We start from the raw sequence: 17,500 nt of genomic DNA, 5'->3' as shown, positions 1-17,500 counted from the left end.
CTAATATCTAATAACATGTACATAATTTTCAAACAATCCTTTAATCCTATCTGCTCCTTAAATAACTCTAGATACCTCATCTGAATTAAGTATGAATCCACACAAGCTTGTTTTTAACCGCTCATAACTTACAGACTGAATGTGTCTCTGACAGCAGGTGGCGCTGACGGAGCACCAGAACTACAGCTGTTTACTGTAACACTACTACTACCAGGAGAGAAGAAGAAGACAAGACGCTCTCCAGTCTTCTGAGGAAAATATGATCATTATTTACCAGTAATCATTCCACCACTATTGAAAAACCATCGACATCTCACACATCAGGACAGAACACACACACACACACACACACACACGGGCCTGACCTCGTCTTGAGTCTGTCCGCGGGTCAGCAGATTCCGACAGGTGAGCGGGACATCGTTAATCTCCACCTCCGCCACCACCAGATCATCTTTCACCTTATTACCACCGACACCTGCCACACACACACACACACACACACACACACACACACACACACACACGACCTGTGTGTAATTATTCATGCATGCTTCCTCCTCATAATCACACTACATGTCAGTGTTTGAGTCTTCTTTCAGTCACACACACACGACGTCACAGCAACAAAGCAATTTTTGAAAAAAAAAAATATTTTTTTAAATCAGTACTGTAGCCTTGCGTACTAAATATAGCTTAAAACTAGATCTAAATATTTATAAAAAGTACTAAAGACATTAAAATCATGGCCAAATTTCTTAAAAATCATGCATTTAAATAAACACTAGTGATGGCAAATTATTATTTTGCGATCATCCAAAATAAAAGTTTTTGTTTACATAATATTAGGAGTATGTTTATCATGTATACTTTCTAAATGTTTACATTTATACTACAGTATTGTCAGAATCACGATGTCTTTATTCACTCAAGTTGATTTGGAAGCTGTGTGTGTGTGTGTGTGTGTGTGTGTGTGTGTGTGAACTGACTTTATCAGTGGAAGCAGCGCTGCTGATCTGAGACGGCTTGAGTTTTCCTTTGGCCACGAGCATGGCGTTGATCTTGGCAGCGACGGCTGCAGCGGCGTCCAGAGCTCCACTCGGAGCAGAGCCTCCATCAGCCTCGCCAGAAGACCCCGGACCCGCCTGGTCCCACTTACTGCGCCGGCTGACACACACACACACACACCAGCCTTCATCATCATCATCATCTCACAATGAGTGAATCATCTTCCATAAAATCTCATCATCAGTCACAGAGAGGAACATTAAGTGATTCATGAAACACTGACAGGAGTTTATTCAAAAGAAAACCAGATGCCACCAGAAAATATATCTGGGATGAAATACTTACTGACCAAAACACAAACAGTAAATACTTTAAGTGTGTGTGTGTGTGTGTGTGTGTGTGTGTGTAGAGCACTGTGCAAATCCCTAGAACACAAAAATTTTCAGCCGCTTTAAAAGTCAGTTATTTCTATCTTCTGTTAGTCAGTAGGAAATAGTTTCATTTTTCCATTAAGATTTTAATTTGCTTCAAACAAAGACTGGGGCCGGCTGCATAAACTTTTTAGATTAGTGATCTAATTTTTTTTTTATTTTGGAAAAGTGAGACTTCTAGCTAACAAACCGAGACAGACTCAATCAAGAAGAACTGTGTCTCCGAGACGCTTCAAGACCTGTGAAGTTCCCCAGAAACACAAAGATACAAATATTCATGTAGTTTAGTTCATAAAAGGTATTTGGTAACGAAATCTATTTTTGACAGCACCTCCATTTTAAACAGTGCAGGTGTCTCTTTGAAGGATCTCGGACGCAGTTCTTCTGGATTGAGTCTCTGTTGTGTTTCAGATCACACAAAAACTCACTTATTACTATTAATAGAGAAATAAATTTTCTGACATCTAAACTGATATTTTCCAATGACACACTACTGCATGAGATAGAAATAACTGACTTAAAACCATGATAATACTAGTGGCCTAGTCACACAGTAGAATATAATTAAACGGAACGGTATTCCCGCTGTTCTCTCAGTAACGTTATCTCGCCCAAACTACACGGTGCTATCACGGAACTGTCTGATTCGTCTGGTGATGCAGTAAAAACGGCTCGGACGCTTTTATGTGAGGTGATCTGATTCTATCCCTGCTGGTGTTGTTGTTGTTGTTGTTATGTAAGGTCCGCCATTACCGGCGCGTCAGACGCGTTTCCCGCCGCAGAGCGCGAGCGCGCGCACACTTACCCGCCGCCGTGCGGGACACCGAACGACATCTGACGAGAGATGCGTTTATGCTTCTGATTGCGATGAACCGAACCGAACCGATCCGTTTCTGACGCTCCAGCGGACAGACCAGCCAACGGAAACGCAGCGCGCTGCGTCACTTCCGCCGCCGCCGCGCACGCGCAGGATCTCGTGACAAAACCCGTCACAAATGTGATCATCTTTCTAAAAAGTGTTTAGAATAGTTATCAACTAAATTATCATTCTTTTAAATTATGTATTTATTCTATAAGTTACAACTAGCTTAACAATATCCACAATTGTTTTGAGATATAATTTAAACAAATAAACAATTAAATAAAGTGATGGATCTCGATTTTGTAATAACGAGTAATTTTTCGTGTCGTCAAACCTCTGCGTTGTTTTCTCGATGTTTGAACTCGTTTCTCCAGCAGATGGAACCAAAACCACACAGAATCCACCAAATATATCCATTAAATGGTGATATCAGATTTGTTTTAAAACATTTTCATTAATGTGTGTGCTTTTTAAAGTTTCCTATTATTCTTATTAAGCAGCGTTACTGTATTGCAAGTTATTATTGAATATTAGTCTCTATTTTTGACTTCTGACAAAATGTTTTTTTTTTTTTTAAAGCTGGGGAAAAATCTTGTCCTGAAATTCTTATATTATATTAAGAGCAGTCTCTGAATGTATGTAACTTTCTCCTTTATTTCATATTTATGATATGGATCTAAGGATTCATAAAAATGATTTCCAGGCGAGGGGGAAAGCACTGCTCTTGTTTATATTAAAGCAGAAAACATACGTTTTCCACAATTAATATTCATGAAGTACCGAAAGCTGCCCTCATGAATATTAATTGTGACGCAGTGACGTCACCGGACGAACGTCAACGTCGCACGTGCAGGGGACACGTAAAAGATAAAAGACGAAGTCGCTCAGAAATGACCAGCAGGAGGCAGCACGGTCTATTCATACATAAATCTTTGTTTATTTGCTCTTTATTTGTACAATATGCGAAATGATTTGCCATCGCTGAGAAAGATTCCACTCTATGAACAGAAAACAAATCCCTGATTAAAGGCTTTGACCAGGAGCCTCGTCCCTTCACCCCAAACACAATCACAACTCCGCTTTCGATATAAAACAACTCAGATTCAATCACGACAATGAATAAACGACAGATGTAAAGAAACTTTACTCAACAACAGGGCGTTCATATTTCCAAGCACAGATATATACAATAAATTAATATTCACCGAACATTTGCATATCCACTTAGTGCATGGCTCAAGATTTCCTGAGAATAGTTGCAAAACAAATAAAACAAACTAAGGCAGCTTGACCTTTACATCAAAAAAAAACAAAACAAAACAAAACAGAAAGTACTTAATATTCAAGATGCAAGAGTTTTTGAAGAACTTGAGGATTTACAATCATAAGAGGCGACTAATCAACATTTTCACGACACAAAGATCCTGTTTTAGTGCAAATAAACCTCTTCGGGTAGTTTCCCTACTGTCAGCAGAACAGTACCCAGAATGCATCCCTTCTACAGATCGGCCGAAGCTCCTGCAGCGAGACGAAGCGGCTAAAGCTATAGTTACAAACGTCACTAAAGACTCTCTTTTTTTTCCTTTTTTTCATATAATGCAGGTATTTTTCTCTTTTCAAAAATATCTCAGATATGCATTTGCGTCAAGAAAGGCAAGACTCCTCCTCGTTTGATTCGGTCTGTCCTGTGCTGGTCATCGGAGGGATTGTACTTCTATTCAGAAATTCATGTGCAAAACCTGCAAACAGAGGACGTCTGAATCTCAGTTCTCTACAGCACCTGAGCGAGGGACGGGATCTGACCGGAGATCAGACCTCGCCGCGCATCTACCTGAGGCCATTACGATTAAAAAAAGGCAAAACCGATCCGAGAACCGAGCTTCGTAAGAAAGAGAAGATGCAGAGCAACCCAAGCGCCCCAAACCAGGAAAGTCACAATAAATATCCAACCGACGAATAAATAAATAGAATAGTTTACAAAAGAACTCTCCGTCCTGCCATTGGTTTTGTTTTTTTGTTTTTAAAGAAAACGAGATCCCTTCTCAAAAATCCCCCCCCGAGCGCATCCTCCTAAAAAACAGAGCAAAGTAAACCAAACCAAACATGAGCTTGTGTTTCCTCATCCGAGCGTATAAACGCAGAAAGCCCTTTCGTGAGATCTGAGATCTGAAGTCCATTTTAAGTCTTTCTCTCAGACGACAGAGAAAAAAAAACATTTAAAGGCTACAAATATCTGAAAAAATACATCTCGGGTCCAAACTAACCGATAATCTTTGGTATGAAAGTAAATTCTATCATTTGAAAATAATTCCAAACTCATTTTATTCGGAAAAAAGGCTAAATTTCAGAGCAGCTACAGTAAATTCTTCATGATCCTCGCCTGTAGGTGGCGACATGCGTCCTCCATTCGGTGGCGTGGTTTGTTTGTTTTTACACCAGGTTTGTTCGAGCACTCGTTCGCGTTCACATTTTGCATGAAGTGAACATCACGGCCTCGCAGACAACTAACAAAGACGAGGCGGAGCTCCAAAAGCAGTCGAAAACCTCAGAAACAAAAGAGACGGCGCAAACGGAGGCCTGCGTGAGGAGCTCCTCCAGCACCGGAAACAGAAGACCAGCTTACTAAAGAGTGCACTTCTAAAACCTCTATTTCCACGCACTGATTTTGCAAAAAGTGATCCTTTAGGGCTGTCTAGGGACGCCAGGAATATAAACTAAAGTGTGCTTTTAACATTTTAATATCTCTGTGTTTTAATTTAGTCAGGACTTGTAGTACGAGTGTACTAGTGTATGAAAGTAGATGGGTTAAGTGTACTACAAGTGCTACTTCTTTTAATTCAAGAGATTTAAAGCGCATTTTAGTTCATAATTATGGCGTCACAAAACAGCCCAGTCTTTAGACGATCTTAAAGCAAGAGTTCGCCCGAAAATGAAAAATCCTGTCATAAATTGCTGACCCTGACGCCGTCGCCAACCTGTAAGAACAAATGAAGATATTTCTGCTGAACTCTGAGAGCTCTCCGGCCCTCGACGGCCCTCAAGGACCCCAACGCCACCGAAGCTTAGAAACGAAGCAAAAACATCATTAAAATAACCCACGTGACACCAGCGCTTCGACCGCTAATTCACGCACAAAAACACTTTTTGTGAGCAAAGCATTTATTCAACAATTTGTCTCCTCTGCATCACGCGTGTGAACATCGTATGCGTTCAGATCGAACTATAAACATCGTACATACGTGGTTTACGTGCGTCATACTCGAGGAAATGGCACTACAGGGTCAAGCAGAGGTCAAATTGTTCAATAAAGTCTTTTTTTGCTTTCTCTGCACACAAAAAGTCTTCTCTTAGTTTCGTAAAATGATAAAAAAAGATTTCTTTGACGATTTCCTTGCTACGTTTTTGAGCAAGGATTGCGTTAGTACCCTTGCTTTCTAGGAAGGGTCAGATTTCATCAAAAATATCTTTATTTGCGTACCAAAGACGAACGAAGGTCTCGTAACGACATGAAGGTGAATAATTAACGACAGAATTTTCGTTTTTTGAGAATTACTAAAGAATAACTTAAGCACATCGTTAGTGCACGGAAATAGAGCACTTACTGAAGTGCACTTCTTTCACCTGGACACACACACACACACACACACACACACACACACGAACGTGGTCACTCTTCCTCCTCTCCAGCAGCTTCCTGCTCCTCCTCTTCCTCTTCCCAGGACTGTTGCACGACCGAAGAGCTTCCACGAGGAGACGAGCCTCCTTCGGTTTTATCCAGGACTTCTCCGGCCGGGGCCACGACCGCCCGCCACAGCAGCTCCGGATACGGCATGTGGGCCCCTGGCATGATGGCCAGGGGGCCGCCGTGGCCCTCCAGGATCTGGGCGAAGGACTGGGCCTCGGGGCAGCGCGGGCGGCGGGTTCGGAGCTCCAGGCAGCTGTGGCCCTTTCTGTGGCGCTGCAGATGGTCCTCGCGGGCGAAGGCCTTGTGGCACAGCGGACACTCGAAGGGCCGGTCCCCGCTGTGCAGAGACAGGTGGTTCTTCAGGTCGTAGGAGTGCAGGAACCTCGCGGGGCAGCTGGAGCACAGATACGGCCGCTCGCCCGTGTGCTTCCGCATGTGGATCTTCAGCTTGTCGTTCCTGAGACGAACAGATATCACACGTGGATTATTAACGCTCTCTGACCAGCCTCCAAGAGCTCAGCCCACAGCTTCTACTACATCCAGTCCTTTAAAAATACATGTTTTTGCACTCTTTCAGTTTCTAAAAGAACCGTTTTGTGTCATAAGAGCACAGGTATCCTTGTATTAATAGACAACAGTACAAATGCAAAAAATCATTAGAGTATTAAGTTATCATAATCCATCAATGTATTTACAGGAAGTAATTCACGAAATTGAATTTGATTAGTAATATGCATTAATTAGAACTACATTTAAAGGAGATTTATTTTCTCAATATTTAGATATTTTTCACCCTCAGGTTCCAGATTTTCAAACAGTCTCCGACCAAATATTATCCTGGGACTATCCTAAAAGAAAAGCGTATTTATTCAGCTATTTATAGATCTCAAATTAGAAAAAAAGGACATTTATGACTGGTTTTGTGGTTCACCTTTATAACAACAAAAACAAAAAGCTATACTGTGACTATCATTACAGTAGTTACTATTAAGAACAGAGCGAAATATACAACATTGCTCAGAAAACACGAGCTCGATTTTTCGTAAAACTGACAAACTGGAGTAGCTCAGTCCTTTTTCCTCCAATTCCAACAAAATATACCATCTATGGTTATGAAACGGCGGGGCGTACCGTGTGAAGCGGACCCCGCAGGCCGAGCACTGGAACGGTTTCTCTCCGGTGTGTGTTCTCATGTGCCTCGGCAGCTTTCCCGCTCCGTGGATGATCTTCTGACAGACGGGACACTGCTGGGGCATCTGAGACTTCCTCTTCCTGCCGTTTCCTGCCGCTGCTCCGCCCCCTGCTCCGTCGCCCTGTGATTGGCTGAGCTGGGGCGTGGCCTGCCCCTGGGCGATTGGCTCCTCCTCCTCCGAGGGCGTGTCTTCGGGTCTGTGTGAGAACTCCTGCCAGTGCGAGTCTCCGTTCACCACTAGCCCCGGGTGTCCCTGCGCGGGAAGCAGCCCACTTAGGGGCGTATCCGGGGCCGAGGGGCTCCTCCACACCGGCCTCACGGGAGACGCGGCCCGGGCCACCGAGCAGCGGTCCGGCTTGCGTCGGGACGGCGGTCGCTCAGCATCCTCCGTGGGGTCGTCACCCGTCTCTGGAGATGTAACGTATCAACATTTATTAGTACTATAATGTGCTGGAAGCTTGCACCTTATCACAGACGATCTAGTTTTAGGTAACGCTATCTGACCCGTCTCGCCCAGGATGTCCCGGCAGGCGTCGGCCACGCACTGGATGCCCAGCAGCTGCGCGCCCTTCAGGACCTCGCGCATGCCCGAGCTGCGGATGGTCAGCGTGGCGGTGTAGGCGAACTCCAGCAGCGCGGCCAGAGCGTCCGGCGACACGCAGTCCAGCTGACAGACGCTGCAGCTGTCGCCCACGCCCTCTCCGTCCTCCTCGCCCTCCTCCGCCCCGAACAGACGGCGGAAGTACAGGCTGACCGCGGCCATCACGGAGCGATGCGTGGGGTATCGAGCGCCGCGGGAGGTCAGCGTGAGGTCACAGAGCAGCCCGGTCCGCCGCTGGGCATTGAGTCGGGACAGCAGCTCGTTACTGTGCTCCGGGAAGGGGATCCCGATCAGACCGTCCTCTCCTGGAGACATCGCCACCTGCAGGCGGAGACAAACACGTCAACTCACTTTTACTCACTTCACTGCTTCACATGTTCCTGCACCAAAACAAGCAGACAATACTTTGTTTTTTTAAAAAACGACAAAAACGACAGCTTTTTAGATCGTGCTCTGTGAAGATATTTTGTAAATTTCCTGCCGTAAATATACCTAAACATTTTTTATTAGTAGCTTCATTGCTAAGTTTTCTCCAAATTTAGCAATTTTTTTTTGCATCCTCAGATTCCAGATTTAATCAAAGTATTGAGTAGCGTTAAGGTAGGTGTAGGGACAATAAGTCTGCCAAAAAACCCCACAACAGGATTTCTATGCTGTTCCAAAAGAGGAAATAAATACGGAGAGATCGACTGTTGGTCAGAAAAGAGAAAGACGTCAAATTTGCCGTTGAATTAGAAACACCTACACAAACAAAGTATAGTGTGGAAAAACATCACTGCTTTAATAACAGTTAACATGGACAGCAATAATGATAATAACTAAAATTAAGTGTACTTTAAATATTAAAGCTCAAATAAAATGCTGAAGAACAACTGATCACCGAGTCTGTTGTTGAATGACTAGTCAACCATCCCTAAACTTATCCTGATGAAATGTGTGTTAGAATTAATAATTACACACACCCCTTGCTTTTTTACTTCATGTGATGCAGGATTTTAATAAAGGCTTAAACATCCCTCCTCCCAAACGCAAAACACTAATTTAGGACACACCCAATCCAAGAAGGATCAACGGATCAGAGAGAGAGAGAGAGAGAGAGAGAGAGAGAGAGAGAGAGAGAGAGACAGAGAGAGAGAGAGAGAGAGAGAGAGAGAGAGAGAGAGAGAGAGAGAGAGAGAGAGAGAGAGAGAGAGAGAGAGAGAGAGAGAGAGAGAGAGAGAGAGAGAGAGAGAGAGAGAGAGAGAGAGAGAGAGAGAGAGAGAGAGAGAGAGAGAGAGAGAGAGAGAGAGAGAGAGAGAGAGAGAGAGAGAGAGAGAGAGAGAGAGAGAGAGAGAGAGAGAGAGAGAGAGAGAGAGAGAGAGAGAGAGAGAGAGAGAGAGAGAGAGAGAGACAGAGAGAGAGAGAGAGAGAGAGAGAGAGAGAGAGAGAGAGAGAGAGAGAGAGAGAGAGAGAGAGAGAGAGAGAGAGAGAGAGAGAGAGAGAGAGAGAGAGAGAGAGAGAGAGAGAGAGAGAGAGAGAGAGAGAGAGAGAGACAGAGAGAGAGAGAGAGAGAGAGAGAGAGAGAGAGAGAGAGAGAGAGAGAGAGAGAGAGAGAGAGAGAGAGAGAGAGAGAGAGAGAGAGAGAGAGAGAGAGAGAGACAGAGAGAGAGAGAGAGAGAGAGACAGAGAGAGACAGAGAGAGAGAGAGAGAGAGAGAGACAGAGAGAGAGAGAGAGAGAGAGACAGAGAGAGAGAGAGAGAGAGAGAGAGAGAGAGAGAGAGAGAGAGAGAGAGAGAGAGAGAGAGAGAGAGAGAGAGAGAGAGAGAGAGAGAGAGAGAGAGAGAGAGAGAGAGAGAGAGAGAGAGAGAGAGAGAGAGAGAGAGAGAGAGAGAGAGAGAGAGAGAGAGAGAGAGAGAGAGAGAGAGAGAGACAGAGAGAGAGAGAGAGAGAGAGAGAGAGAGAGAGAGAGAGAGAGAGAGAGAGAGAGAGAGAGAGAGAGAGAGAGAGAGAGAGAGAGAGAGAGAGAGAGAGAGAGAGAGAGAGACAGAGAGAGAGAGAGAGAGAGAGAGAGAGAGAGAGAGAGAGAGAGAGAGAGAGAGAGAGAGAGAGAGAGAGAGAGAGAGAGAGAGAGAGAGAGAGAGAGAGAGAGAGAGAGAGAGAGAGAGAGAGAGAGAGAGAGAGAGAGAGAGAGAGAGAGAGAGAGAGAGAGAGAGAGAGAGAGAGAGAGAGAGAGAGAGAGAGAGACAGAGAGAGAGAGAGAGAGAGAGAGAGAGAGAGAGAGAGAGAGAGAGAGAGAGAGAGAGAGAGAGAGAGAGAGAGAGAGAGAGAGAGAGAGAGAGAGAGAGAGAGAGAGAGAGAGAGAGAGAGAGAGAGAGAGAGAGAGAGAGAGAGAGAGAGAGAGAGAGAGAGAGAGAGAGAGAGAGAGAGAGAGAGAGAGAGAGAGAGAGAGAGAGAGAGAGAGAGAGAGAGAGAGAGAGAGAGAGAGAGAGAGAGAGAGAGAGAGAGAGAGAGAGAGAGAGAGAGAGAGAGACAGAGAGAGAGAGAGAGAGAGAGAGAGAGAGAGAGAGAGAGAGAGAGAGAGAGAGAGAGAGAGAGAGAGAGAGAGAGAGAGAGAGAGAGAGAGAGAGAGAGAGAGAGAGAGAGAGAGAGAGAGAGAGAGAGAGAGAGAGAGAGAGAGAGAGAGAGAGAGAGAGAGAGAGAGAGAGAGAGAGAGAGAGAGAGAGAGAGAGAGAGAGAGAGAGAGAGAGAGAGAGAGAGAGAGAGAGAGAGAGAGAGAGAGAGAGAGAGAGAGACAGAGAGAGAGAGAGAGAGAGAGAGAGAGAGAGAGAGAGAGAGAGAGAGAGAGAGAGAGAGAGAGAGAGAGAGAGAGAGAGAGAGAGAGAGAGAGAGAGAGAGAGAGAGAGAGAGAGAGAGAGAGAGAGAGAGAGAGAGAGAGAGAGAGAGAGAGAGAGAGAGAGAGAGAGAGAGAGAGAGAGAGAGAGAGAGAGAGAGAGAGAGAGAGAGAGAGAGAGAGAGAGAGAGAGAGAGAGAGAGAGAGAGAGAGAGAGAGAGAGAGAGAGAGAGAGAGAGAGAGAGAGAGAGAGAGAGAGAGAGAGAGAGAGAGAGAGAGAGAGAGAGAGAGAGAGAGAGAGAGAGAGAGAGAGAGAGAGAGAGAGAGAGAGAGAGAGAGAGAGAGAGAGAGAGAGAGAGAGAGAGAGAGAGAGAGAGAGAGAGAGAGAGAGAGAGAGAGAGAGAGAGAGAGAGAGAGAGAGAGAGAGAGAGAGAGAGAGAGAGAGAGAGAGAGAGAGAGAGAGAGAGAGAGAGAGAGAGAGAGAGAGAGAGAGAGAGAGAGAGAGAGAGAGAGAGAGAGAGAGAGAGAGAGAGAGAGAGAGAGAGAGAGAGAGAGAGAGAGAGAGAGAGAGAGAGAGAGAGAGAGAGAGAGAGAGAGAGAGAGAGAGAGAGAGAGAGAGAGAGAGAGAGAGAGAGAGAGAGAGAGAGCACTGTTCACTTGACTGTATATTATTATGATCTTCATAAGCTTTACTGACATTAATGTGTTTATTATTCCAGTAGAAGTGCTGAAGAGACGTTGCTACACCGAACACCTGAATCAGACACCTGGGCGAGAGAGAGCAGTGCAGACAAACATTTACAGGCTACACGCCTCTGTGTGTGTGTGTGTGTGTGTGTGTGTGTGTGTGTGTGTGTGTTTGCATGCATGTCTGAGATATATATATATATATATATATATATATATATATATGCATCTGTGCATGTCTGCGTATGTGCATGCATGTATTTCTACACATGTGTGTGAATGCATGCATGAGAACTTGCACCCTGGAATGCATGTTTATGTGCGTCAGATGCGTGCGTGTGTGTGTGTGTGTGTGTGTGTGTGTGTGTGTGTGTGTGTGTGTGTGTGTGTGCGCACTGGGTTGTGTGGGTGGGGTAAACACTATGGGACACAAAAGAACAGGGAGAAATTTTACTTCTATTTTCCACTTGAGATTTACATCAGAATCTGCTCAGAAAAGACTTTCCATCTTTCCAGAGAGAGAGAGAGAGAGAATAAGAGCACATGTAAAAGTAACAGCACTATTTTTATCAGATAACACTGAGAGAATTCAGATCTTCACACACACACACACACACACACACACAATCAGTATATCCTAATCTGGCTGTTACTTTTTTTGATTTATCTTATTGTCTTTTGGTCTTTTTTCAAACAGAAGCGTCACTAAACTCACTAACAGTCACAAAACTCCTTCGAATGAAACGGTTATCACTTCAGCTGATGATTAGAACTCACAGGATATCAAGAGAAAATAATCACTTCATCGAAGCCTGAGCTATGAATATATTTACAGGCTCATCTCCGGCGACTCCGGGCCCCGAACACAAACACAGACGAGCCAAACTTTAGGCTTAACACGTACAAACACACTCACACACACAAACACACACACACACACACTCACACACACACACACACACACACACACACACACACACACACACACACACACACACACACACACACACACACACACACACACACACACACACACACACACCTGAGCCTGGAACTTTCCACCAGCAGCCCGGCGACCTCTCGGCTTCCCCTAACGACCAGCGGCTCCGTACAGCCCATAATACTGGCCTCCCAAACCCTTGAGTGCTGCTTAACAACAATGCACTCCAACACCTGATTAACCTGATCCAAAACACACACACACACACACACACACACACGGAACAAGATTTCCCTGGAACAGGTGTGGCGTCTTAAGGCTTCTGGTAATGTTACACAATTGAGACGGAGCAGATTAGTCACTAACGAACCACAAGCCCCGTTTGAGTTCAGCCTCACACACACACACACACACACACACACACACACACACACACACACACAGGGCCCCGGATCCTACCGTTCGGCCCTTCATAGTGAAGCAGGGCACCGTGGATAAGACCTGCACCGCCGTCTGCGTCATAACTTCGGTGTCTCTCCGGTGGGGATCTGGACCTCTTTCTTCCTCTCTTTCTTCTTTCTATCTCTCCCTTCTTCTTCCTGTCTTGTGAGAAAGGTGTTCGACACGCCCCCCGTCGCCCACGTGCCCCTCGCTCCCATCAGCAGCGGCTCGTTTCGAAACGTTCGCAAGTTTCCGAAAAAACAAAATCCCTCGCCCTCCGCAGCGAGACGCGTCCGGATCGACGGCGACAGGAAGCACTCATCTCTGCATTTTCCGTCCAATGCGGCGCGTTTATTAATCACAGCCAATCAACATTTGAGTTTGGGAAGGACGGATGGAGACCGCTTTCCGAGCCATATTAACTAACTAGGGTTAACTAGCAAAGGTGTGAAGGACCAAACACAAACAGCCTGACACCAGATGAGGCTCACACACACACACACACACACACACACACACACACACACACACACACACACACACACACACACACACACACACACACACACACACACACACACACACACACGCACACACACGCACACACACACACACACACACACACACACACACACACACACACACGCACACACACGCACACACACACACGCACACACACACACACCAAGCCCATGAGATTCACCTCAGCATCTTCATAAACACAGATACACAAATAAATTCACGCTCCGTAATATTCAAAAACTAGAACACTCACCAAACACATGAAGACTTTAGAGGAAAGATGAGAAAAGAGAGCAGGACAGAAAGAAGAATCGAAATCAACAAAAGACAGGAGCTGAAGAGCGTCACAGGAACTCGTCTCATCTCGACTCGCTTTCTCTGAAAACTGCATGAAAGAGATCAAGAACTTTGTGATGTCTGTCTAAGATCACGTCTGAATCCGAGCCGCTTTCAGCTGGATCTGTTCTAAACCTCACTGCTATCTGCTCCAGGACTTAAATCAGACCTGATCTGAACTCCAACCGGATCCGCTCTAAATGATTTAAATTAGATCTGGACGGGTTCTGAATGTAAACGGGATCGTCTAATAAATCCGTGTGGATCTGTAAACACGAAGCGGTGTTTTTTGTGAAATCACTCACAAGCTGCTCGTAATAAAAGAGCTCTTCTCATTCCAGAAAGAAAACGTTTCTCAGACACACAGAGAACTTTCCGGTTTGCTGAGAAGCAGAGCAGACGCGCTTAAAGCTGGAAAATCTGATCAAAACAAGAACATAAACAGACATAACTCACACCATCCTTCATAAAAGACCGAGCTCGTGGACGCATCAACACACAATAACCAGGAAATATCATCATCATCATCATCATCATCATCATCATCATCATCATCATCATCACGGACAGATAATAACTTCAGGGTTCTGCTTCTTTCATTAAGAACACATTCACCCACGGTGTTAAAATCAGGGGAATGATGATACTTTACAGCACAAATCAAGCAAGAAGGAAGTTTAGGGTTCGGTTCACCCAGAAATCATTGAGAAGAAGAAAAGTCCCACAGGTTCAAACCACAGGAGAGAGTACATCATGACACGAGGATTATTTCTGACAGAACTGATATCTGAAGTCAGGTTAGCAACACTCTGGGTCCAAAGAGAGCAGCAGGAAGAGCTCAGAGAAAAACCTTTATTACTACGAAGAGACAAAACCATCTAACTGAAGGACATGCATTATTTGTACTTCATTCACTAAACCAGTCATTATTTTGTGAAATCGAGATTTATATCCGAATCAAAAAATAATTCTGTTGATGTCTAGTTTATGATGATCTGAGAAAACCAATAAATCATCTTTCACTGCTTTATGATCTGATCATATCTGACTGAGATACAACTAAATATAAAGAATAGATAAATATTGAGAAAATCTCCTTTAAAGTTGATCAAATGAAGTTCTTAGCAATGCATATTACTAATCAAAAATAAAGTTTTCATGTGGGAGATGTACAAATATTATGCAACGTGATTTTCTCATAAAAGAAAATGTATAATTTTGACTCAAGCAATGCATTTCTGTCTATTTCTACAAATATATCTGTTCTCCAGAGATATATTCAAATAAATAAATATCCCTTTCGGTGTATTCCCTGCATTTCTTTGACGTGTTAAAACGGAGATAAATTACGCTGCAGGGTATTTTATTATAGTTTAGTGTTCAGGGTCGGAGTAAAGGTCAGCGAGGACCGACTTCTTCGTCACGTCTGTGTGAGACGACTCCTGAATCACTCGAAGACACGAAACGCAGTGAATCAGCTTTCTCTCACACACACACACACACACACACACACACACACACACACACACACACACACACACACACACACACACACACACATACAGTAAGAGACGCTCATCTGACAAGAATCACCCACACGCATCCACCATCTTCTGCTCGTCCTCCTCGTCACGCTTTCACCAAACACTCTCTCTCTCTCTCTCTCTCTCTCTCTTCATCGTGTGTGTTCAGTGTGTGTTCAGTGTGTGTTCAGTGTGTGTTCAGTGTGCTAGCGCTCAGCTTATCGTCTCAGACGGCCGCGTGGAAATAAAAGCTGCGTGTCGTCGAGTGTGTTTCTGTTTGTGTCAGAGCGGACTCTCACGTCCCACCGCCGCTCTGTTCTTCCCCGATCACAATACGACAATATGGTTTCCTCAACACAGTCTCACGCTACAGGCCTGATGAAGAACACACACCGAGTGTGTGTGAGCGCTTTCCACCAGAACACACACACACACACACACACACACACACCACGCAAACAAAGGGGAAAGTCAGAGACGAACTCAATTAATAACACAATCAATCGAGATCTCAGCTCCGAATACTGACAAAAAAAACACAACTGAAAGAAAAACATGAAGCGTTTAATAAATATGAACCACAAACCACAACAAATCACATTCAAACACACAGATTTCTATTAGCAAAACATGTCCAATTAAATCTAATTGAAACACGACAAGACTTTGATAAAATCATTATTTTTCATATCACACACTTTTTCATATCACACACTCACACACACACACACTCTCTCACACACACACACACACACACACACACACACACACACACCTCTCTCACACACTCTCTCACACACACACACACACACACGCTCCATATATCAGTGTAAGATCTCTTCACACACAGCTGATTCTCTTCATTTATTCCTGGTTTGGTTTCTTTCTTCATGTAATGTTTACGACTCAGACTCTCTCTACATTTAAAACACATCTTTAAGATGAAAGAGGAAGTCAAGCGTCTGTTTAATGATGAACAGATCGTGACACTTCCTCGTTCGGCGGGTTCTTTCACTTCTCGGTGTGAAGGTTCTAACAAGCAGTCCAGCCTCCAATTACTTCATTAAAGAAACAGAACTCATTACTTTTGATTAGTTTTCTGAATATGAATCAGGCCGGATGAACCTTACAGTAAAACACTTCCTGACAGACCTTCAAGTCCTTCATTACTTGAACCAACATTTTAATAAGTTATTATTACATGATTTGAAATATTTGACCACAAAGACGTGAAGAAAAAGTCCAAACTAGAAGGTCATTACAGGTTTAGCCAGCCGTTCACTTCATTAATAAAGAAACACTCGTGTGTTATTAATCTTATAATCCTTTCCCTGAGAAACCACAGAGACTCCATGAAATCAGGATGAAATTGTTGAGATTTAACATTTCTAACCAAACCTATTCCTAGTAAGTGTCTGTTTAATCACCAGGACGAGTCTGTTATCAGCTTTAACCTTTAATCAGAAGAAACCGACCGACCAATCAGAATCAAGCTTTCACAGAGACACGCAAGAATTTCATTTCAATCTCAGACGCCACTAAATCACTTTAAATACAGATTTACATCAGAACAAGAAATAGTTCGGTTTGATACGATGCTGCTTTTGAAATCAAACCTTTGCATATTTATGACAAGAAACACTGGCATTGTGGAGAAACTATGATTAATATATTATTAAAAGAGTTATATGAGACACAGCTGACTGATTGATTCTTCTTCAAAAATAAACCACACGCCATAAACCCAAATAGGAAACAAAACATGCGACCACACATAAACCCAAATGTGTGTAATATGTGTGTGTAAAACATGTGTGTGTGTGTGTGTGTGTGTGTGTGTGTGTGTGTGTGTGTGTGTGTGTGTGTGTGTGTGTGTGTGTGTGTGTGTGTGTGTGTGTGTGTATGTGTGTGTGTGTGTGTGTGTGTGTGTGTGTGTGTGATGTGTGTGTGTGTGTGTGTGTGTGTGTGTGTGTATGTGTGTGTGTGTGTGTGTGTGTGTGTATGTGTGTGTGTGTGTGTGTGTGTGTGTGTGTGTGTGTGTGTGTGTGTGTGTGTGTGTGTGTGTGTGTGTGTGTGTGTGTGTGTGTGTGTGTGTGTGTGTGTGTGTGTGTGTGTGTGTGTGTGTGTGAATGTGTGTGTGTGTGTGTGTGTGTGTGTGTGTGTGTGTGTGTGTGTGTGTGTGTGTGTGTGTGTGTGTGTGTGTGTGTGTGTGTGTGTGTGTGTGTGTGTGTGTGTGTGTGTGTGTGTGTGTGTGTGTGTGTGTGTGTGTGTGTGTGTGTGTGTGTGTGTGTGTGTGTGTGTGTGTGTGTGTGTGTGTGTGTGTGTGTGTGTGTGTGTGTGTGTGTGTGTGTGTGTGTGTGTGTGTGTGTGTGTGTGTGTGTGTGTGTGTGTGTGTGTGTGTGTGTGTGTGTGTGTGTGTGTGTGTGTGTGTGTGTGTGTGTGTGAGTGTGTGTGTGTGTGTGTGT

The 17,500-nt window shown here is 44.3% G+C and overlaps 2 protein-coding genes across 16 annotated transcripts in view; both read right to left on the bottom strand.

The window, feature by feature from the left end:
- Positions 1-2,456, bottom strand: part of khdc4 (KH domain containing 4, pre-mRNA splicing factor) — a 9,452-nt gene extending 6,996 nt beyond the window's left edge. For all 11 annotated transcript variants that reach the window (XR_006252567.1, XM_043257806.1, XM_043257808.1 and 8 more), the window contains exons 1-3: positions 2,242-2,456; positions 987-1,164; positions 366-482 (exon numbers count right to left, since the gene is read on the bottom strand). Coding sequence is in view for 10 of the 11 variants with exons in the window: in XM_043257806.1 (XP_043113741.1) it covers positions 366-482; positions 987-1,164; positions 2,242-2,441 (495 nt within the window). In the remaining variant the exon portion in view is untranslated. The remainder of the gene's footprint in view (positions 1-365; positions 483-986; positions 1,165-2,241) is intronic.
- A 754-nt stretch (positions 2,457-3,210) lies between these two features.
- The window catches only part of zbtb7b (zinc finger and BTB domain containing 7B), a 24,120-nt gene continuing 9,830 nt past the window's right edge, over positions 3,211-17,500 (bottom strand). Inside the window, exons 1-5 of one of the 5 annotated variants that reach the window (XM_043257818.1) lie at positions 12,316-12,581; positions 11,284-11,353; positions 7,680-8,097; positions 7,115-7,583; positions 3,211-6,440 (exon numbers count right to left, since the gene is read on the bottom strand). In XM_043257818.1, the coding sequence (XP_043113753.1) occupies positions 5,966-6,440; positions 7,115-7,583; positions 7,680-8,097; positions 11,284-11,353; positions 12,316-12,392 (1,509 nt within the window). In that variant the 5' untranslated portion in view covers positions 12,393-12,581 and the 3' untranslated portion in view covers positions 3,211-5,965. Of the gene's footprint in view, positions 6,441-7,114; positions 7,584-7,679; positions 8,098-11,283; positions 11,354-12,315; positions 12,582-12,672; positions 12,867-17,500 lie in introns of those variants that run through there. The other 4 variants (XM_043257819.1, XM_043257820.1, XM_043257823.1 and 1 more) reach the window with 4 other exon arrangements.

This window comes from Puntigrus tetrazona, chromosome 14 (genome assembly GCF_018831695.1).
Source record: "Puntigrus tetrazona isolate hp1 chromosome 14, ASM1883169v1, whole genome shotgun sequence".
Classification (NCBI taxonomy): Eukaryota; Metazoa; Chordata; class Actinopteri; order Cypriniformes; family Cyprinidae; genus Puntigrus; species Puntigrus tetrazona.
This window is presented reverse-complemented; position numbering and strand designations above follow the sequence as displayed.